Below are 23478 nucleotides of genomic sequence, written 5' to 3' on the forward strand. Positions count from 1 at the left end.
TATTATATATATAAGTTATTTTATTTTATTTTTGAAGCATAGAACAACGTGATCAATGCCTGAAAAAAAATCGATCAAATAAGCAAAGATAAATAAGTAATGTGCACTAGACTAAAATTCCTACATTTGACTTTTTTGCAATAAAAACTGGCGCACACAACTATAAATTGTTCCATAATAATGAAAAACCTCTGCCGATCAGTTGTGCAATAACCAAATGACGCTGGCTTCCGGTATGCTTGCTTCCAAATGACGCTTGCTTCCGGTGTGCTTGCTTCCAAATGACGCTTGCTTCCGGTGTGCTTGCTTCCAAATGACCAAATGCTTCCGGTACTGGACATAATTATCTTAGCATTATGTATGAAACTATGAAAAAGAGTGTGCTTCTCTTTTCCTTGTGAACTCCTGTTCTCCATTTTAGGCTTTGAAACAACACAAAATGCAAACATATGTCCTGTGGTTATACATATAAATGATCATAGGTCACCGCCACCGACATTTCTTGGTCTCACTGATATAGATACATTATATATATATATATATATATATATATATATATATATATATATAAGTTATTTTATTTTATTTTATTTTTGAAGCATAGAACAACGAGATCAATGCCTGAAAAAAAAAAAAATCGATCAAATAAGCAAAGATAAATAAGTAATGTGCACTAGACTAAAATTCCTACATTTGACTTTTTTGCAATAAAAACTGGCGCACACAACTATAAATTGTTCCATAGTAATGAAAAACCTCTGCCGATCAGTTGTGCAATAACCAAATGACGCTTGCTTCCGGTGTGCTTGCTTCCAAATGACCAAATGCTTCCGGTACTGGACATAATTTTCTTAGCATTATGTATCTAAACATTTAGTCACTTTAATGGAATTTTTACAAAATAGTGCACACATCACGCATATTAATATATATATATATATATATATATATATATATATATATATATGGATGGATTGATGGATTGAAATGCGGATCCCAAGCGTGCGAGACATCCTCAGCTGAAACATCGCGGGAATATAAAGAGGCATCGCTCTGAAGGGATTTACTGCACCGGAGTGAGCCGTCTTTCTTTAATAAACGATCTTTGGCCTGAACAAGGGTCATTCCGCTTCCTACGTGTTGCTACGGCAACTCAAAACAGCAATACATCTAAACCCAGTTGCGTCCATAAACGGTGCTTGAAAACCTGGATTAGAATTAGTTTTTTGTTTTGTTGGCTCCAGCGACGACACATTTTAGGAAATAGGCTTTAAATTAAGGAGTTTTCTTTATTCTTTTTGGCAAAAATGAGTCAGCGACTGATAATTCAAGGTGAGATCCGGGGGTGGATTTTACTTCACATTGACTCAAGTTTAGCTTGGAGGTGATTAGACTGACTCCTTGTTTATTTTGTGTCCCGCAGTTTTTGAGCAGTACCAGAAGTCCAGGTTGCACTTTGTGCAAACCGTTGCTGATTTGGCGACTAGGCCACAAAACTCCGAAATCCTTCATAATGCAGGTAAGAACAGAATTATAGAAATATTATCATCTGTCACGGATTAGAATGTTAATTTGCATCCTTAAAATAAATTGTTATATTTTAACCAATGGAATGGGTTAAAAAAAACATTATATGCCATATATATATATATATATATATATATATATATATATATATATATGTATAGTACAGACCAAAAGTTTGGACACACCTTTCTAATTCAATGGGTTTTCTTTCTTTTCATGACTATTTATAAGGCAAGAAATCCCACTTATTAACCTGACAGGGCAGGTTGACCTATGAAGTGAAAACCATTTCAGGTGACGACCTCTTGAAGCTCATCAAGAAAATGCAGAGTGTGTGCAAAGCAGTAATCACAGCAAAAGGTTGCTACTTTGAAGAAACTAGAATATAAGGGGTATTTTCAGTTGTTTTACACTTTTTTGTTTAGGGCATATTTCCAAATGTGTCATTCATAGTTTTGATGCCTTCAGTGTGAATCTACAATGTCAATAGTCATGAAAATAAAGGAAACTCATTGAATTAAAAGGTGTGTCCAAACTTTTGGTCTGTGTTAGCAAATATTTCAACAGAATTTGCAATGCAAATAGTCATTTTTTTGCATTTGATTGTTGCTGAACATTTTATTTACAAGCCACTATTCTTTAACAAAATTACATTTGTTTTAATATGCACCTAAAAATTCATTTTTATAGTGTGTCCTCCACTCTTCTGCAGGAGTGATGCCCATGCTCCGGTCCCTGCTGCTGGACACGGTCCCGAGCATCCAGCATAAGGCGGCTTTGGCTCTGGGTAACCTGGCCGACCAAAGCGATAATCTGGCAGAAGCTTTGGTGAAAGAAGACATCCTACCCCAGCTGGTCCAGTCTATGACCTCGCAGAACGTTAGCATCTCTTCTCCTGGATTCATTCCTTAGTGCTACCAGGTTTTCTTCTTGCAATATCAGCTTTGGAAGACATGAGAGTGTAAAGAGCAAAAACAAAGTCAGATTCTGGATGACACTTTGCAGGAGTTGTAGGGTCAGGGTCAAAACCTCTGAATTTGATCATGTTGTTGTTTTTTTTCGCAATTTGCCCTGGGGGGCTACTTCAAAACCTCAGCGCTCTTCACCATGAGAGCAGCGAGGTCTTTGTCTTCTCAAGGAGCTGACTTACAGAGACCAGGTTTTCTTCTTGCTTTCAAAAGGCGAGTGAAGCTCGATGTTTTAAACCCAAAATGTTACATTTCAGCTTCTGAGCTCAAACTGACTCAGGAGGAGTGGGAAAGGAAATCACTCAAACATGCAGCAACTTTTTTAGAGTGACTCATTCTTTTTTTATTTCACACACAATCCTGTCCACGTTTCTTTACTTTACAGCACCAATTCTCAACAACTGTGATCTCAAAGTGTGCTGCAAGACAAAGCAGTCAGATTTAGTTTCAGTTTCATATCCAATCACATGCAGGGAGTCGAGTGAAATTACAACACATTCAAATTCACTTTTCCTGTTGATGCCACTTGTTAAAGTGTTACAATGATTTGCTCGATATCTTCAGAAATAATGAAAGCAAAAATGATGTATACAATAAACATTGTTTTTTTTTATTTCAGTGACATCATTAAGCAAAATTAATTCTGCCAAACATATTTCACTGTGTAAGAAAATAATGACATGTCAGAATAAAGTTAAAAAGTAAAAGGAAGTAAAACCCGTCTCCTAAATGAGTAAAAAAAATAAATAAATAGAAAAAGCTATTTCAAGGGTAAACTTAACTGGTTAAATGGTTTGTTTTCTTTAAAAAAGAAGAAGAAGAAAAGCAAATTGATTCTAATAAAAAAAAAATTTCGGTTCCTCTCTTAAACAGCTGATGTGTGCACTTTTTTCTGTGTTTTGTGTACAGAGGTTTTATAAAAAGGCAGCAGCGTTTGTTCTGCGCTCGGTGGCCAAACACTCTCCTGACCTGGCCCAGGCAGTAGTGAACTGCGGGGGGGTCGACGCTCTGGTCCTCTGCCTGGAGGAGTTTGACCCCGGGGTGAAGGAGGCCGCCGCCTGGGGTCTGGGCTGCATCGCACGACACAATGCATGTAGGCACAGAGAGCTGCCCTGAGTTCCATCTGCTTTGTTTTTGCGACGGTGGAGGCAGTGATTTGTTCTTATACTAGATTTCGGAAACGCTCATTTGCATCGTTTTTATTTTTAAAGGAATTCTTAAGAGAAAAAAACAGCTTTGCCAATGTCCCGTCTTTGTGTCCACGGCCTCTCCGTGTCACTGTGCAGCTCTGTCCCAGGCAGTTTTGGAAGCAGGAGCGGCCCCCCTGCTGGTGTTGTGTCTCGTGGAGCCCGAGATGGCCCTCAAACGCGTCGTGGCCTCCACACTCAGCGACATCTGCAAACACACGCCAGAGTTGGCCCAGACCGTGGTGGACAACGGCGCCATTGCACACCTGACACAGATGATCCTCAGCCGAGACGCCAAGCTCAAGGTGAGCCTGCTGGTTGATGACAGGGTCCAAAAAATCACAATACTGAGAAACCGTATCAAGACATCACATATTAGAAAATATTATAAGAATGCAGATTAATTGAAAAAGGAATATATTTAAAATTAGACATTTTCTGTGCCAAAAAAAATATTCCAATTTGAAAATTTCCGGTCATTAAAAAATTGGTTCCAAATATAATAATCAGCAATAGTCTCTTTTTTATGCCATAAGATCATTTACCATAAAAATTGTAATTAAGAAGAAGCGAATTCAATTTTATGATTAAATTAAATATAGGCATTGTTGTTTGTACTTGTAAAATTGAAGTGGCACTTTTGAAAAATATACACTTTTGAATTACAACTAAAAGATAAGTTATAGTTGAACATAAAATATTTTTTTTATTTTAATTTAAGTTTTATATATGTGTGCATATGTTTAGAGATTCTTAGTTTTATGAAATAAAAAGTCATTTTTCTTTTGCGGTTTGGGACAACCAAAAAATCTATAAAAATCCAAAATGTGATTTAAAAGAAAATTAAAAGCATCTATTTTGGATCTATTTTGGGGGATTCAGTTTTTATTCTCAATCATTTTAAGCAAACTCAGAGTAACCTTCACAGCTTTGCACAAAGAACACAACTTCTGATGGAAATAAGTTTAATGTTTCAACGCAGCATGATCTTCACGTTAAAACACAAACCTTTGAACGTAGGTGCCGCAGTTTTCCAGAAATAAAACATGTCTGAGCTTCAAAACCGGCAGTTTCGTCTGAAGCTTTTCTGGCGTCTGGTTGTCTCCATTCAGAGGCAGGTGTTCTCCGCCCTCAGCCAAATCAGCAAACACTCCATCGGCCTGGCCGAGATGGTGGTCGAGGCCGAGGTCTTCCCCGCCGCCTTCGTCTCCCTCAACGATCCGGATGATTACGTCAGGAAGAACGTTGCGATCCTGATGAGGGAGGTGGCGAAACACACGCCAGAGGTACTGCACGCTCACACTTCGAGGTCACCAAGAAGGCGGACGCACTGAATGAAGTGTGTGTGTGTGGGTGTGTTTTTCTGCAGCTCTCCCAGCTGATTGTGAACTGCGGTGGGCTGTCAAAGATTGTCGACTACCTGGGAGAGACCCGTGGACCGCTGCGGCTCCCAGGCATCATGATGCTGGGATACGTGGCGGCTCACAATGAAAGCCTCGCCATGGCCGTCATTCTCTGTAAGGTGGGATCATGTTCTCTCGTAACGCTAATATTAAAACCATAAATACATGCCCAGCATGTGCAGAGACATTCAAAAGTGTTCATAACCCTTGACGTTTTTATTTTGAACCATAACAATAAACTTTTTTCGTGACCACTTAACATCAGTTCAATTATTCAATTATTTAAATTATAGATTTAACATAAAATGCCAATAAAATAAACGGAGGTTTGTAGTTGCAATGAGGTGCAAGTTATTGATTAATGAGTCAATCTAAAGTTGATTAATAAGCAGCCATTTTCTTTAAAACCTGAGTTTTCTCTTTTATCAAGAAGGCCAATCGTCCTTGCATAACATCAAATGCAAAGTGTTCATTCAAAATCAACCCTGCTTATCGGCATCATGTTTTTTCCCGATCATGTTACAATTTTTCTTCATTATCCCCTCCGCTTTTCTGTCATCACATCGTCACTTTTTTAGCATTTGTCAATAAAGTTTGGTTGAGAAGCTAACGCTGCCTCATCATGCGACTCGGCTGAATGAACGCTATTGATGTGAAACTTAAGGAGCTTGTCGAATGTTTATATTTCAAAACAGAACCATATTAAGTGCATTTAGCACCCCACACTGGACTCTGTTTGGATCGTTTCTGTTTCCCTTTCTTGTATGGCTCCGCCATCTTTATTCCTGTATCAACTGGCTCTGCTTAATGACAAGCAGTGATGTCTGCTGGATGGTGACCTACCTACAATGCTAAGAAGGTCTAAGCAGACATTATTACTTAATCTATTAGAACTAATTTTAGTCTAATAAACCATTAATCAACAGTTTATTGTAAGTAGGTCAATTTTTTGCGTCCCCAAGTTGTAAGCTTTACATAAAGTTGGTTTTTAGAGGGTACTATGAACATTTTTCTATGAGATCGTAGGCATCTCATAGACGAAGCTGGACACTTCCTGATGTGTGCCTTCCTGTCCTGCAGGGGGTGCCTCAGCTGGCCCTGTGCCTCTCAGAGGAGCATGAGCAGCACATGAAGTCGGCCACAGTGTGGTCATTAGATCAGATAGGTCATCACACCACTGAGCATGCCAAGGTGGTGGCCACAGCAAACCTGCTGCCCAAGCTGCTGGCGCTCTACATGGACGCCAGCAGCTCAGAGGACCTGCAGGCCAAGGTAGGAAGTGCAACAATTGTTCTGGACACCAATTCAGAACGAAATTATGCAGTCATGTGATATTTCAGGTTTCTTTTGGCGCATCATGTTATAATCGGGATAAAGTCAAATTAAACAGGGTTTGTATAGGTGCTTAAAAATGCTTGAATTTCAATTAGGTGTTATATTTTGTTTTACCTTGTCCCTGCTGTAGAATATCGAATGCTACCACAAGACATACTAACAGTAATAACTAATGTCATATAAAAGCGAATTAAAACTATCTTTTAGTTCATTTTTATTGTTTTTACCTCTAGGAAAAATGTTTGAAAACATACATTGAAAATGTCTGAATCTTGCCGTTGGAAATGAAACGAACCTTGTTGAATGTTTCAGAGTAAAAAGGCGCTGAAGAACATCCTACAGAAGTGCACCCTAGTCTCGGCTCTGGAGCCGCTGCTCTACGACGCTCCCAGCAACATCCTCAAACACGTCGTCTGCCAGTTCAGCAAGGTGGGGAGGACAACTCCAAATGCTCCGACAAATCTTTGCCTCTCGTGCGCTTGGCGACTGAAATAAAACATCCATCTCTCTGGTTCTCAACAGGTGCTTCCCCATGACAGCAAGGCCCGTCGTTTGTTTGTGACCAGCGGCGGACTGAAGAAAATCCAAGAGATTGACGCAGAGCCGGGCTCCGTTCTGCAGGAATACATCAACGCCATCAACAGCTGTTTCCCTGAGGAGATAGTCAGGTGCAGCTCTGATAACTCAACCACCATTATGCCCATTTGGTTCAAACTATAGACTCGGTTAAAAAACCCAATGCCATTGGAATCAGGATATTTAAAAAAAAAACCAACAACTTAATATTGCCCGGTTTGTTTATGATGTGTTTCTGTTTTTGCAGGTACTACTCACCAGGCTACTCTGAGAGCCTGTTGCAGCGGTTAGAGGGCTACCAGCCGGAAGATTCACTTCACACTCCTCCTGCTCCTCCATCTGAAGGACAATAAACATTTTTTTTGCGTTACATATCTAAGTGGTCTTATTAAAAGATTTAATTGATGGTGCTAGCAATAATACAGAGTAATATTTAAGATGAAATAAAAATAGGTTCAGATTCAGTAACCAGGGCCAGATTTAAAAGATACTTGGCCCCTGGGTTGGAGTCAGTGTTGGTGCCCTGTCCACTCAGGAGAAATTCTTATAGTTATGCAAATTGCAGTACATTAATGGGTAATCCTGTACATCAGCAGGTATGATTTGATGCATGGTAGGTTAACTACGTCCCCACCCAATAACTCCACGTTGCTTCTAAAGAAGTTGACTATAACTTCACAATTTTAGAAATACTCTGAGTATTGTTTAGATAAATAAAAAAGAATTAATACAATGCCAATGCCTCTTACGCAAAGTTTTTTTTTCTTTTGCAAAACAGGCAGTAATTAAAATAAATAAATAAATAACAAACAAATGGGGCCCTGAACTACTGCCCCTGGTAGCTTTTTTTAAAGTCCGGCCCTGTCAGTGACGCAGTGGCAGGTTGCTGACTGTTAGCTGCTTTTAATAACATTAGGCTGACTAGTGTGCTTTTTTCCTGAGTGCTTTATATCAAAAGGAACTCTATAAATAAACATTTCGTTTTCATTTTTCAAAGCTTTAGAAACATTACTAAGAATAGCAGCCGCGCGAAGAATAACGAAGCCTACCTGACTGAAAGAAGGCATCCTCAGTGGTCGCACTGCCCCCTGGCGGCCCTGACGGCTCACTGCAGCTCGGTTGCTGCTGTGAGCGTGCACGTGCAGCAGCTGCGGCGCACATGGCGAGCGGCTCTTTGTTTATTGTCTGCAGGGCTGTGGGTGTCTGCCTGTTCTCCAACATTGTACTCAGTTTTCCACCACCACCCACAGCTCTGGACTGCCCCGCACGGCGCTGCGCTGCGCTGCGCTGCGCTGCGGCGGAAATCTGCCGTCGAGGCGGCTGCCGCAGACGGCACCAACCATCCCGAATGTTATATTTCTACAAAGAGAATTATCTCCAACCATGAAGCTATCTCGAGTGAAAGCAGCGTTCACATTATGAAAATCTGTCTTTTCTGCGTTGAACACTCCAGGATGCTGCTACACAGGAGAACCTCCTCCTGCGGTAGCGGCGACTCTCTCCTTCTCGCTATCGCGTTATTTTTTCCATTTATTCACACTGGGAAGGAACACGTCAATAGTTCGTTCACGGCAAAAAAAAAATAAAAAAAATAAATAAAAAAAATGGCTGTAACTAATAGTCGTGACGGCAACATATAAAGCTGTCATTTCAGCCATTTTTAATTAAGCTCAAATCTAAACCAAAGGGCGGAACTACAAGCGATTTCAACAAAATAAATGACTATTTTATTATTAACAAGCTTTGGTAGCGGTGGAGAAAAAGTCGATAAAACATTTATGGTGGCCACGGATCGTTCGCAAACCTTTAGGGTGCGAACAAGGCGAATAAAGTGTGAATAATAAATTATCAAATAAATATTCTATGCTTAAGGTCGAACCCATGAAATAGCCTTAATATTTATATAGGAGGCTTTTTTTTTTAAAAGGCATCAACTTCAGAGTCCTTAAAAAAAGGAAGAAAAATTAAATATTTTACTTGTAGATTATATGCATGTACCCTTTAATTTTGCGTTTTAAAAAGATTTTTGGGTATTTATGCAATTTATTAAGTTAGGGGATATAACTAGTTACTGCGCATGTTCGCTTCACCTTTATTTTAAAATTATCTCTATGGAATTTTTTTTTTTTACCTTCGTTGATTCCAATGTGGTCATTTTATTTTTATTTTTTCTAATCAACGCTTTTAATTTTCAAAATGACCTCTATTAAAATGCAATGGATAACTTATGTAAATATACAATTTAAAATAAAAAGTGTAAGTGAGTCACTATTTTTTGTTGCAAAATTTAAGCTTTTTTAAATTATTATTTATTTATGAAATCTGTGGCATGCCATGTCTAATTTAAATAAGTCTACAAACAAAATATTGAGCGGAATGATTTTGCAGATCATACAATGAATTTAAATCTTGAATATAAAAAGGAAAAGTTTATAAACTTTTCTATTCTATTTGTCAAAAGAAATGTGATATTCTACTTTTGTTCCTGTTTACGCGATGTTTTTTTTCTTTGCCCCTTATTTATTTCTATTAAAAATATTGACTTTTTGTATTTTTTTTTCCTGCTTCACAATATAACGGCGTTTTGAGGATTGGAGACTTTACTAACAGTTAAAAGTTCTTCAACAGACATGATACAGCTCTAAGAGTTCGTAATTTCTGCCTCTGCCTTGGAGGAAAAACAAAAAAAGTAATTTTTTTGTTCACTTTCTTTGAATTTTATGGTCACTTCATTTTTTCCCCACCGCCGTTTAACTGGAAGCTTCACACATAACAGGAAAAAAAAAAAAGAGATAACGATTTGAATCAGTTAGGCAGAACAAGTGCTTTAATTATTTGGAGTGATTGCTTTATGGAATGGAGTGTAATTGTTATTTAACCATGTATGAATAAACAATAAACACACAATTTCATCTTGTCCTGTCTGCCACTGAAAGGAAACACTCGGCAGACTGTAAAACACAGACATGCACACTCTCACACACACGCGTACAAGTAATGCTTAAAGCATCGCCCGGGGTCAGAGAGCATCACAGGCTGCTGGGACCGGAGCACGATCTGCAGGGTCAGGTGGTGCATACCAATTTAGAGTGCTCAGAAAAAAAAAATAAATAAAAAAAATACAGTTTCCACCAAATGAGCTTTTTAAGTTTTTAAAAACTTAAAAAGCCTAATAAAACTGTCCCACATCTGCAGAGGATGCCCGGCCCTGGAGCCGTTTTACATTTGTTCCACCCCCATGCCCCCTATCGCCCCTGGATACTGTTACACACATATGAGCACTGCACATCTCACTCCATTTACCACAGAGAAGAAAAAGAAATAATATGGGGGGGGGGACCCCAAAACATTTAATCCCAACTAACACGCATTTTACTAAACACAATGTTCTTAAGCTCACAGGGATTGGGGGTCTGACTGCTGAGAGGCGATTTTGGCGTGTGAAGCAGTGGCAGCGGGTCGACTCGCAGCTTCAGCAGCAGCGTCTTTGTGGGAGAAAACGGAACAAAGCGGCGCGTGACATGTACACTGTTCTACTGCATGTGAAAGACCATTTACAGAGATGGAGCACGATGATCACCAACATCTCACTGTGGGGCGAATAAACAAAAACCTACCATGACTGCATCTGGGTTTGGTGGAAGAAGAGATAAAACACACACACTTCCACAATGCACTCTCTCACACACACACACACACGCCCACACACGCACACGCACAAACAAACATTCTTTTAACAAAGGCAGGACCAGCATGAACCGACGTAGGGTAAAAAAAAAAAAAAAAAAAAAAAAAAAAAAAAGTGAGCAGATATCACTTTCAGCCTGAGCAGAAAGGAAACACAGACTTACACTTACAGGTTTCAAAGAAACCCACAAAATTCAAATATTCACAATTTTTTTTTTTTTTTTTTTCATTTTTAACCTTGTTGGTTAGAAAACGATCATTTCAACGGTTTAATTACACGGACTGAGTGACAAGTATACTACCAGGTGCCGAATGGAGGGAAGGTTGCACACACACAAAAAAATAATACATCAAAGTAAGCACACTGTTAATAAAATAACCCTTTACACTTGTTTAAAAAAAAAGATTACAAAATATAAAATTAAATAATTTGGAGTATAAAGGCACACATCTTGCACAGTGTATACAATGAAAACAGCTATTTTAATAAGCAACAGAAGGGACTACTTAACATGGTTTAGGCGGAGGGGCACATACAGAACAGGCCGAACGAACGACAGAGTAAAGAGAGGAAAGGAAACTCAGTCCTGTGACATGCATTTTTTTTAAAATTTATTTTTAAAGTATTAGAACTTGTAAAAATTCAAACAGAGTCATTCTTCATTACCGCAGCACCATTACTTGTTCCTCAGAGTGGCTCCTTTTCCCCCTCTATTATCAGAGACTAAAATCTAATGTAGAAAATAGAAACGTCAATATAATCTATGACACTTAAACAAACATGACGCTGGAAGCTTTTTGCATGAGTCAGAGAGAAAGAGCTGACCTGTTTCAGTTGGTGATAACGTGACCTCACACACAAATCAATAACTTACACACGAGTATATTGCATTTCCCTTGTTAAGACCGTTTCCACTAATTGGGGTCGTATTTGTAACATTTGGTTCCTTTCCTCTTGTGCAAAATATACAAAATAATAAAAAAAGAGCAATGATTAAAAAAAAAAGACAGATAAAAAAACATAGCGAGAACAATGGAAAAAAAACAAACAAACAAAAAAAACACACACACACCAGAGTCACAAACGAGGTTAGATAACGTTGCGGTTAGGGTAAAAATGAATCCGCAGCTACTCCTGATCTCCTTCCTCCCCAATTTTTTGAACACTGATACAACGCCAGAGATAAACCGCCTTTTTGTGCAGCACAACCGCAGAGCGCCCCTAACAGGATTAGAAACGTTGATTTATATATAATTAAAAAAATTAACCCCTCTACACCCACATTAAATATTGCAGTAAATTTTTCCAAACCAACCCGAGAAAAAAACACGGGCAGACGGGTGCTGTGGGGGAAGACGGGATCCGAGATCAAGGCTTCGGTTCCGAGATGAGCGAGCAGTGTTTGTCTTTCTGCTGCGATTGTAACAGAATAAGAGTTCCTGACGAAGAATGAAAGTGCAACAGTTTGGGTTTCACTCATAAGGTGCAGTCGGTAAAGTGAAAAAAAGAAAAAAAAAAAAAAATTATGGGGCTGTTTCGCTTTAAATACACGTTTGTTTTTCTACTGAGCAGTGACTCGCTCTTAAAGCCGTCAATAATGACTTCTGGGCAATTCTCCGCAGCAGGAACAGAAACTGCGATCTCCCACAACAATGGTGAACTATTTCCGGAGGACAATAAAGGAAGCTGCACGCCTCTTTTTTACCTCTCATTTTTAGAGATATTCAGCCTTCCCTTTTGCATTAGAAATCATGGTATGTCACAAAGAAAATAAACAAAAAAACAAAAAAAAAACAATCACAGACAGACAGTGGGGAGTAAACACGCATTATATAGTCTAGCTATATAATGTAAACAAAAAAAAAAGGTGGGGGAAGATGAGTGAGGAAGGAGGCAGCTTTGTTTGGCTGGGTGCGTGAACAGCTGTTTGGGAGCAGGTTTGGTTGTTGGCCTCTTGGAAGACTGCTTTCTACTCCCTGGAACAAAGCATCAGGCGAGGCTCAACATTCACGGCGAGAGCAGCTTTTAGAAATTCAGCCTCCCACTAAACGATGAGAAAAACAACAAATATCACATTGAAAAAGGACAACAACAAAAAAAAAGCCGGTGCTGGATTTTTTTTTTTTTTTTGTTAGGGGTGAGGGAGGGGTTATTAATAATATTATTAATAACTATTAAAAAAAAACAAAACAAAACCACAGGCCGACATCGATAACTATAAACAAGAATGCCTGGCATGACAAATTTAATGACTTTTGGACACTTGCTTAAAAACGACCTCATCAACCAAAGTCACATGTGAAAACAAAATTCTACAGGAGAGGTTAAATGTAAACAAACAATGTTTTGTTTAGCTGCAGACAGACGGCACCCCGCTGAAAGAGAGAAACCAACAACGAATGGACGGAGGGAAGAGGGACACCTTATTAATCCAGCGCCCCCTCACCCTGTCCATGCTTTCCTCTCTCCTCCTCCACCCTGGACTCCCTCCCACCTTCCCTCTCTTTCCCGTGTGCCTCGGTGCTCTTGTCGTTCTGGGGGGCTATGACAGGATGGCGGTGATGAAATCATAAAATCTCTTGGAGTATTGCTCTGGGTTCACGGTGGAGATCTCTGCTCCTGCCTAGAGAGGGAAACACAAACATACTTCACATTTAGCTCAACGCAAAACAGTTGAGCTGCGGCTTAAGCGGCATCTTTTTCTTTTCACATCCAGTAGAGGGAAAATGAATAAAGAAGAAATGAAGAACAGAAATGATTGACACAAACAAGGAAAGAAAAAAAAAGGAATGAAGGGAGAAGCGAGACATAAGGGAAGAAGAAATGTCCTCAAGGTGGAAGGAGTATAAAGGAGGGAGTCAAGGAAGAAAGGAGAGAAGGAAGGAGACAAAAACGGAAGGAACGATAGGAGGAAGGACAAAAGACAGGGTAGGGAGTAAGGGCACGAGGAAGAATGGAAAGAAGGATGGATGTGTGAGGGGAAACAACAAAGTTCACAAGGAGGAAAGAACATGAAAGGTGGAAGAATCAGGAAAAAAAGTACATATGTAAAAAAGGAAGGACAAGGATGGGAATAACACATCTTCAAAAATGGCAAAGCCTTTGAACTTGTTCATATTTTGTCACATTACAAACACAACACTTTTTACCCGTCACCAGATCTACTAGATGCAATCATCCACCTACCCCATGTTTGACTGTTTTGGCGGCATGGGCAGCTTTCTTTTTGGCATCATAATGCTGCAGGATGTCTATAACAGCCATGAAGTAAACCTCCTTTCTGGGAGCACCTGTAGTTTGAAGCAAACCAACTTAAGACAATGTATGCATCTGTAGAAATGGGTAAAGGAAATAGACATTTACTATAGATTTGTGAAAATCAATCTTCAGCCACTAGAGGGAGCTCTCAGTTCTATTTAACAGTATCTCCCCATTGCGTTATAAAGCTGACCCAACCAATTAGACAGGCACTCACTATCGTTGCTTTTGATGGCGTAGACATCAATGGTGGGATCGAACTCTCCAGGTGACAGCGGCTTGGTGCTATCTAGGGTGTTGCTGGGACTGTCGGGGGGTGTCCCAATGACCCCGCCGTCGCTCTCGCCCTCCTCCTCCGCCTCAATGTCCTCGGTCTCCACCTCTTCCTGCTCGGCTCGCTCAACGTCGTGGATCCCCACGAGCAGACTATAATCCATGAGCTTCAACTGGGCCAAGAACTGAGGACGACGGTGAGAGGGGTGAGCAATGGAAGATACAACGGCAAAGTGCGGAGACATAACAAGAGCCGAGACGCCCGCGTGTCCATACCTCCACGTCTTTCCTAAGCTTCTCCAGGAACATTTTTTTGTTCTCCCCATCGATGTAAATCTTCTGCCCGTCGTTGATGAAGTCATTGTCCTTGTAGGTGGGCAGCTCCTTAGCCTGTCCATTAGTGCCAGAGATTAGCATCCAGACAGAAACAGTTCAAACTGCAAGACAGACTCAGGAATACTGGGCTAAAATCTAAAGACAAATTTATTCTTGGAATAAAAGGAGGAAGAAAAGTTGCAGTGGTACCAGCAAGATAAGTTTTTTCTGGATACTAAAAAACATCTGAACATGTAAATTCATAAGATGCTGTACTTGTCTTGCCCAATATATTTCAAGGTATTTCAAAAGGCTCAATCCTCAGTCAACATTGAATGCCTCAGTGCTTCTGACAGAAGATCTTGCATGTTGAAATACCCCGTGTAACAACAAAGTTTCGACTCTGTGGTCGGTTGATTACCGTTTTCAGATTCAGTCAAACATCAGATATATTACTGTTTAACACAGTGCATGCAGCATGCTCACAGAAGAGTACAGATCCAGCTGATGCATCATCTGCACTTTTCAAACATTTTCTTTGGAAACGGGTTAACGTTTACTCATGCCACATGTACTTAAACAGAGCTTCAAATGCAACTTGCAGATCCATACACTCTGTCACTAAGAAAATGCAGACTTAAAGGGCATACTTCACTGATCGCTTTTTTACAAGTTGTGTTCAGGGTTGTGGATCCCAATGATGACTTTCGTTTAAAGGTAAAAAAAAAAAAGAAAAAAAAAACAGGAAAAAAAGCGAGAGTATAGCTGAAAATGATAGTGAGGTCTCCGGCTGAAATGCAAGTTCTTATTATGAAGTGCTATGTGGTAATTTGTCCCACGAGGACGAAGAAGGCGGGACAGGGAGCACCATGAGGAGACCAGATGAGAACGCTCTGCTGTGGAAGCCATGATGTGGACCAAACTGAAAATACTGACTAAAGGTCTGGTTTCAAAAGCTGTCGTTTAGGACTTATATGCTTTCTGAATAAAAAAGCATATAAGTTATCAGTGAAAAGGATAACTGATTCAAATATTATTACCATAAGGATTTGTTTTGATGCTAATGACCCTGAATTGGTATAAAATATGCCCTTTAAAGCTGTGTAAAGAGGTGGCTTTGTTATGAAAACCAACCAGATCAGACAAATTGTGCAAGGTTCTTCTAAGATGCAAGACAAGATATGGTTGGAAATACCACAACAATTTGATCCAATGAAGTCAGTGTATTTATAGGATTAATATATACATATCAGCGGACTTGTAAAATACAGGACTCTGACTAGGATTTATTACTCTTTTATTAAATTGTGCTACAGTACTGCCCACAGCCTGTAGGGGGAAGCATTGTTATGGTGGGGAGGAATGGGGAGCCAACTTTTGAGTCACTGAGGAAAAATAAGAGCAGGAAATGAGGTAACAGGGCAACAGCTGCAGTTTAGCTACTACAATGTTTCTATAGCAGCAGGAGAAGAGCAGCAACACATGACTTCATAGCAACTAGACTGTGCACGGACAGGACAACATTGACACACATTCATACACATACAGACAAATTCATTTCACAAACGGACACTGGGAGCACATATATACATCCAGACATAGACCTCCAAAAATTGCAATAAACATGGGATGAACAACTTGACGGACTGGGACACTTTATGGGTGACATGAAATGACACATGACAATGTACAGTATCTATGAGGCTGAATCCAGAGAGAACAGAAGTTGGAGAATCCAGCACTTAGGCTGATGGATTTGCTGCAATACTGGCTGCAAAAGCAATGCGTATGACTCTTAGGTGTATGCCACTGATATAGAGAAGAAAGCAGGAAAACAGAGGTGAATATCAAAAAAAGAGAGAGAAAAAGAGAACTGCTGATGAGGCTTACAAAGCTTTTCCAGAGCCTTGAAAAATGTAATCTATTTTTCTTCTATGTCTTTGGTAACAGCAATAACAATGATCACTGAGCACAGCTTTTTTCATTACGTAAATGGCCATTAAAGTGGTCACGGCAGTAGGCCTTTGAGACGAACTTGTGTTAAAAATATCACTGTACTTAGGTCTTAAGACTGAGATCGCAAATAAAACAAAAATAACTATAATGCTGCTATATCAATATGCTGTTATATTTAAGTACTATTACTTAGATTCTGATGCATTTCTAGAGTATAAAAAGTACATCAAGCTAACATTAGTTGGATAATTAGCTGGGCTATGTGCTCCGGTTGCTAGCCTGCAGGCCGCTGCTTTACAGACATTCCCCTCTAGCTTACCAACTGTGTCTTTAAAAGTGAGTAGGTGGGGCTCCTTTAGTTTTCTCACCATGACTGTCCACATTTTATTATATACATTATATCCCAGCAGCTAAATACTGCTTCACTGGAAGTGCACATAAAGTTTATCACCACCCTAAGGCGCCTAGTGCTCAGCATAAGGCAGTGGGGCCTGGCCGGATGGTAAGCGCCGTTTCACTTTTTGCTTTGTACAGCAAAAGAAAACTCCAGTGCTTTTGCCCGTAAAAATAAAAATGGTTTGATGGTAGAATTGGGTAACTATTCTAAAAAAAAAAAAAAAAAAACCTTGGACATACAGTACATGTACATACAGTACCTTAACAATGGTAAAAGATATTATACACTAAACTGTCTTCTTGGACAGTTCTGTTACTCTGTTAAGAAGAAATTAGCATTCATTGTATGACATCAAAACAAATTAGTTTTGCTTATTAAGCAACATAAAATAATTTTGAAAAATAAAAAAATGAACTTCAATTATTTCTGGCACTCAGGTGTTTCAGATAAATGTCGGTGGCACTGAGTGAAAACAAAAGTGTCTGGCAAAACAGAGGAAAAAAGGTTGACTGTAGATTAATGAAATACGTGCATATTATGGGCCTAAAATAACAGTGACTTGGTGCGGAGATTACAAAAAAAAAAAAAATAACCAGTTGCAAAAATAAATAGATATGTTGTATCACAGTGACAAAAAAAAAAAAAAAATTGGTTTAATAGATCATGCCTGATATATGAGCCCTGGTTCTCTTACATCTCTTACGAGTTTCATGGCACAGTAAAAGCGTGTGGCAATCCGCAGTGTTTGCAGCCTTTGCTGAACGTTACCAGATTTTTGCCGCGGGGGCACATCCTCTGGTGGGGGTGGCTGCTAGAGAAGGGGAGGGTTGGGTGAGGGAAGGACAGAAGGGATGGAGGAGAAAGGAGAAGAGAAGAAAGAAAAGAGGAAGGAAGTTGGAAGTAAAGGCAAAGTGTTTCAAATTTAACAAGAGCACAATAGTTTTGTTTATTCTCGTTGAGGAGGGTTGGAAAGGGCATCACGCAAACGATCTCTATGGTACTTTCATGTGCTGACTCCAGAAGATCTGTTAGTCTCCAAACATGCTCCTTCAGGAAATAAGGTAAGACTTAAGAATGATAGACATAAAGATTGCTCCTATTAGTTACACATTTTATAGGATTATTTCCCAATGTCAGAGGAATATTCTTTACAAGTATTTCCAGCCTGTTTTTATTGGTTTTCTAACCTTTTCCTGCCATAAAGCTTTCACATAGAAAGGAAGCAACCTGGCAGAGCAAAGTCTAAAGAGGAAGGATCTGGGCCTAGGTAGAGCAGGGAAACAACTAACTATTTGGTATTCCAAAGATCTGCAGTCAGCTAAATTTCTGAACAAATGCGGTACTATTTCTAACAGCTTACGGTTTCTATTTAAAGGGAGACAAACATAAGGCAGCTCACATTCATTTTCTCACAGTAGAGCCACGTGCCTTCAATGGAGACTCCAACTGCTGCTGCAGTTGGGAGAAAAATAATCCTACAGAAAGGCTGTGTGGGCTGACACCTTAAGGAGAGTCAGACAGCTAGCTAGAGCTCTAGAAAAGCATGCTTTACATGGAATAGTGCAATAAAATAGCAAAAATATATCCTAAGAACAGCATTTATGTGGCTCACCGCAGGCAACTGGCATGAGCCAACAAACCTGTCAAAGGCTAGTTGTAGATTATGACCTAGTTAAGTTGCCAAACAACAAATCCTCCACAAACACTATAAAAACATGTCAGGAAAGCCAGCTGCCGTTTTTGCGACAACCAAAACCAGAGACAGCAGCTACGGGAACCACAACATTCATTCCATGGGAGAGAAAAGCCCAAACGTCATACTGTGTATGGCTTTAACAGAACACGTTGACATCGTGCAAAAGGATGGCGCTGATGCTTACACACATCAAAATGTGTTAGGAAATAACACCACTTCATAAAAGGATGCAGAAAATTATTAGATACCATGCAGCTACATGCATGAGAGGGAGAGGGCCATGCAGTTTGGAGAGAACCGCACCGTGCTGTGCTTGTTGCTTGTGTGTGTGGTGCGTTTTTCCACATACACACAGCGTACTGTCATAGTGAAGCAACGTATCAAATGGCACAATGCAAATGATTCTTGATCTTTGTGGTGAGCTGCAGTGTGTGCGACTTTGATGTTAGTCGGAGTGGATGTTAGTGTAATGCTTTGATAACCACTTGAAAAGTGCAACATCTCTGGATAGATGTGAACAGTAAGTGCATATGAAGCTGTGTCATTGTCCTGACACATCCTACCTACTCTTTATGCCTAAACCTTTATGCTTAAGGAATGTTATTACAGCACACTCCACAATTATTGACACTGCTAAATATTAACCTTGTTTTGAAGCATAATTAATTTTCTTTTGGGTACACGTTTTCAGCATGGAAGCATTTCTGGGTTAGAAATATTTTTTTAACCCTTCCGCGGTCTTAAGAGACAGGGTCAACTAAACACCACAAGCTTTTTACCCTGTGTGTGGTTGAGCGGGGTTGCACTAGTCCATCGTGCGCTTTTACAAGGTTTCTTGTTTTGTGTGCCGTTTCTGGAACTGACGGTGTGACGGATCACTCACATCACCTTGAATACGTGTCCATGGTTACAATTATAGCAATATAATGTAGTGATGAACAGTGAAGAGAGAAAAAAGGCTCAAATACTCACTGTTGGAGAATTGCTGCAGAAACTTAGAATCACCAAAGCTACTAAATGACAATTTACATAATAAATATAAATAAATGGAGTTTGCTAAACTCTACTGGAGCAATGGGCTTCAAGTTACTGTATTGAAAAAACATGTTGCTCCTGGTGTTTTAGGTATAAAATAAGTAATAAATGTAAAGAACCTCATGCCATCTTAGATAAGGTGGAGGATATGTGATGCTGTGATCCTATTTTTCTTTGGAAACATTCATGATACCATGGGCACTAAAACAGTTCCAAAAGCTTCTCAAATACTAATCCATTTTGAAAGAATGTGTGAAATTGGCAAAAATATCTAATTGGCCACTCAATGGGTCTTTGAGCTGTGTAACTAAAAACATATGGCCATATACAAATAGTTAATCCGAAACATCATCAATCTTTTTAATGATTTAGGTCTAAAATTCGTAGAAAATATGTGTGGTAAACTGAAATGAAGGGAGGGTTAAAAATGACTGAGGACCTAGAGAGATTTTGAAATGATGAACGGTCTCAAACGTGACTTGTGAAATGCTTGATATCATATCTTAAAAAAACCTATTAATCAGGATATAAAAAATTTTCAGAGTGATATTATGATACTGCAATAAGGAAATAAACACGTTGAGGCTTTTCACATATTATTTGTTAACAATTGTGGAGAGTGCAGTAAGTATGAACTTAGTATCGCTACTTTTGACATTTCTACGGGTATATTAACCCAAACAATTATGAAAAAGCAAAAACAAAACACAAGATTTCTTAAATCTTCCTTAATGAATATGATACAATCTTCTTACCTGTTTTGACACAAATGCATAGTGTTGTTCCTTCATCTTTATTGCTAGACAGTAAACTGTATTTCATAGACAGCTGTGCTGCCGAGAGAAAGAGGTCACACAGTGGGGCTCACGTGTGTGTTAATTCCTCAGCTGCTCTGGCTCTCCACTCATTTGTTTTAACCCCGGTGATGATTTGTTTTCATTCCTCCAGCTGCAGAGAGCTAAATTTAGTTAGGAGATTCCCTGAAGTCTTCTATGCTTCAGTGCTTGGTGCCCAACAACTCAAGCTCCAGAAAAAAAAAAAAGAAAAAAAAAAGAGTGGAAAGCTCACAGCACTCAGGAGGAAACGGTGGCTACCTTACACAACCAACAGAGAGAAAAAAGATCCTACTAAGGACAATCATTCCCTCAAAATAGCCCTAAGCCATAGCACCAAATCATTGATGTATGAGATGATGTAGCAAAGAGCTCAGTAAAAAAAACAAACAAAAAAAGCCTTTTGTGACTCTCCTATACCAGTTTTGGCAATTTTTGAGGATTATTTTATGAAAAATACTTTCAATAGTCAAACTCTCTCAGTAGTGTCAAAAACAGAAACGATTTTCCTCATATTTTCACACAAAGTATAGACGCAACCCAGTCAGGTACACACAATCACTAAACGTGACTATACAGAAAGACTACTCAACTGAGACAACATCTGACTGAGAAAAGTTCCTTAACATAAACCCAGACATACACAGTTTCACACCCCTCTATCTTTCACACAGACAGCAAGCAAGGAACCTATGTGAGCCGCAGAAGCAAGGTTAGAGGGGATGCATGTAAATCAACGGGACACAAAAGGCATGCAGCAGCTAGAGAGGGGACGGAGGGATGAGGTGGGTTCAGACTGAAAGGAGATGGACGTTTTGCTGCTGTCATTTTCCACCCAAAGGAAGCAAAGGCAAACACCGAAGCGGTGTTCGTCCGTTTGGGCGATGACAGCGGGCTTGGAATTGTTGGAAGCTGTGTGGGTTTTCGACAAAACTAGAAAAATGCAGGTTGTTTTCCATCTCATTCTGTTATTTTTCATATGGCTTTGAACTGACATGTAGCTCCATCAGGGCAACTGCATACTTACTGGTAATTTTTTGTAATTACTCATTAAGAACGTTTTACAAAACTTTCACTGGTTTTAAACTAAGCTTAACACAAAACGTAGAGAACACTGATGTGGTCTATTTTCTGTTTGTTGTAGCGAGAATAGGTAATATTGTGGTAATAAATCTTATTTATTTCCTCTTAAAGCAGGGGTCTCAAACTCCAGTCCTCGAGAGCCGCAGTCCTGCAACTTTTAGATGTGCATCTGCTGCACCACACCTGACTAGAATAATTAGGTCATTAGCAAGACTCTGGAAAACTGATCTACACAAGGAGAAGGTAATTAAGCCATTTCATTCCAGTGTTTTGTACCTGTGGCACATCTAAAAACTGTAGGACAGCGGCCCTCGAGGACTGGAGTTTGAGACCCCTGCCTTAAAGAGAATCATGTTTGTAAGGAAAATACATTTGTAGGTTGAGCAGCAGAATTGAGGATATGGGTTGTTCTAATAAAACCCTACAAAATCATCTCTGCAGTGTGGTGGAAGATCTTCCTCGGCATAATAACAAGACTCATCCTCACTGAAGGCCATTTCAATGCAGAGATGTGATTCTGCAACCGGGGGATTTCCAATATCTCTTAAGCACTGGGATTAGGTTGGGTGTGCCAAAGTGACTAAAACAACCACTGGATGACTTGCAATAAATGCTGGTTGAGGAATGGGATGTCATCCCACAGCAGTTTGTGACCAAGCTTGTGACCAGTGTGAGAGGAAGGTGCCAGGCTGAATTAAAAATGTTAAATTGCCAATACGGCCCCATTCTTCAAAATTTAGTCAAAAAAAAAAAAAAAAATCCAAAAATGGACACCAAGGCTGGGCGATATGGTTTAAAAATAAAATGTAAATCTTTTTTGTCTCGCTTTCTTTTCTAAAACATTATAAATTATAAAATAAATATTTTCAAAAACTGGCATATTTCAGTCATCCCTTCTGTGAGCTGGACAGCATAGTATTAGTTCCAATTTACGAGAATTTTTATTTAATTACGACAACGTTGACATAATATTAGCAGATTAAATACTCAGTTTTATCAGAAGGTTTGAAACTTATGAGAAAAGGTTGTTTTAATGTTTTAATGCAAGGAAAATAATAAATTATTAATTGTTATCTTTTGTGTTTGAGTTCTTATAAAATTACTACTTCATTCTCCAATTATTAGGATTGTATTCTGGTCTTATTTCAACTTTATTATCAAATGATAATTCTTATAATCCTACGATTGTATTTTTATGATAGCACAACTATTTTCATAAAAAAAAAAGAACTCATAGCCTGAACCTTATGCTTCCTCTTAGAACCTGAGTTCAAATTCCAAATAAATAGAAGCTGTCAAAAAAAACAAAAATGCTTGTCATGCAGGCGATAGGCTTTGGGTGTGCTAGCGTCACTCTGAACTATGGAAACCCAGGGAGTGCATTGGTGAAAAAGAAATCCACATTTTCTAAAAACTAATGGTCACAAACCAAAGATTTGATTAATTGATGAAATTGAGTCACCCAACCCTAATAGACACCAAACATTAGTCAGTAGCAGAATAGTTTAAGGTGTGTTTTTTTTTTTGTTTTTTTAACGTTTTTGGCGACCTTTTCAGCAATCAGACAGAAAACTAGCAAATCTGGTCACATTTAAGGGGAAATAAACTGGTCTTCCAGCTGTAAAATATATCTTGCCAAAAACCCTTGTTACAGCAAAGAATACAAATGAAAGCTAATGTTTTTTTAAGCATATTATGAAGGTAAAAACAGGCCTGCAAAAATAGTACAAACACATTTGTCTATGTTTAACAGCTGATTCTGGCTCACGGCAGGTGACTGTACCTTCTCCTTATCACTGGCCTCTCTTGCCACTGTGGAACCCTACAGAAAGAAAATTAACCACTGTGAGAAAACACTACTAACACACAATTAACAGACAGGTTAGAAGGAACAATATATACTTTAATTAGACGACAGTATTTTTTTGATCTTCATTTGCTTTTTAGT

At 39.2% G+C, this 23478-nt stretch overlaps 2 protein-coding genes across 6 annotated transcripts in view; one reads left to right on the forward strand and one right to left on the reverse strand.

Annotated features, from left to right (window-relative positions):
• Positions 1 to 1124: 1124 nt before the first annotated feature.
• LOC114136695 (sperm-associated antigen 6-like) lies at positions 1125 to 7370 on the forward strand. Its single transcript, XM_028004878.1, has 11 exons — positions 1125 to 1332; positions 1424 to 1519; positions 2240 to 2406; positions 3405 to 3588; positions 3782 to 3987; positions 4795 to 4968; positions 5052 to 5204; positions 6166 to 6357; positions 6733 to 6849; positions 6943 to 7088; positions 7244 to 7370. Exons 1-11 carry the CDS (start codon positions 1308 to 1310, stop codon positions 7347 to 7349), a joined length of 1566 nt encoding a protein of 521 aa, XP_027860679.1. The 5' UTR covers positions 1125 to 1307; the 3' UTR covers positions 7350 to 7370.
• Positions 7371 to 9801: 2431 nt separating this feature from the next.
• The window catches only part of pip4k2aa (phosphatidylinositol-5-phosphate 4-kinase, type II, alpha a), a 32135-nt gene continuing 18458 nt past the window's right edge, over positions 9802 to 23478 (reverse strand). Inside the window, exons 6-12 of one of the 5 annotated variants that reach the window (XM_028004880.1) lie at positions 23314 to 23352; positions 17578 to 17694; positions 14492 to 14605; positions 14160 to 14400; positions 13871 to 13974; positions 13179 to 13307; positions 9802 to 12728 (exon numbers count right to left, since the gene is read on the reverse strand). In XM_028004880.1, coding sequence (XP_027860681.1) covers positions 13227 to 13307; positions 13871 to 13974; positions 14160 to 14400; positions 14492 to 14605; positions 17578 to 17694; positions 23314 to 23352 — 696 coding nt within the window. In that variant the 3' untranslated portion in view covers positions 9802 to 12728; positions 13179 to 13226. Of the gene's footprint in view, positions 13308 to 13870; positions 13975 to 14159; positions 14401 to 14491; positions 14606 to 17577; positions 17695 to 23313; positions 23353 to 23478 lie in introns of all 5 variants that reach the window. The other 4 variants (XM_028004882.1, XM_028004883.1, XM_028004879.1 and 1 more) reach the window with 4 other exon arrangements.

Source organism: Xiphophorus couchianus, chromosome 21 (genome assembly GCF_001444195.1).
Source record: "Xiphophorus couchianus chromosome 21, X_couchianus-1.0, whole genome shotgun sequence".
NCBI classification, from domain to species: Eukaryota; Metazoa; Chordata; class Actinopteri; order Cyprinodontiformes; family Poeciliidae; genus Xiphophorus; species Xiphophorus couchianus.

What these genes read in the sequence shown, in the direction of transcription:
- LOC114136695 (XM_028004878.1), top strand. Translation starts at nt 1,308, where the DNA reads ATGAGTCAGCGACTGATAATTCAAG. An exon ending in GCCGAGACGCCAAGCTCAAG is followed by an intron (nt 3,988 to 4,794) that starts GTGAGCCTGCTG and finishes GTCTCCATTCAG; the next exon opens with AGGCAGGTGTTCTCCGCCCT. An exon ending in TGGCGAAACACACGCCAGAG is followed by an intron (nt 4,969 to 5,051) that starts GTACTGCACGCT and finishes GTTTTTCTGCAG; the next exon opens with CTCTCCCAGCTGATTGTGAA.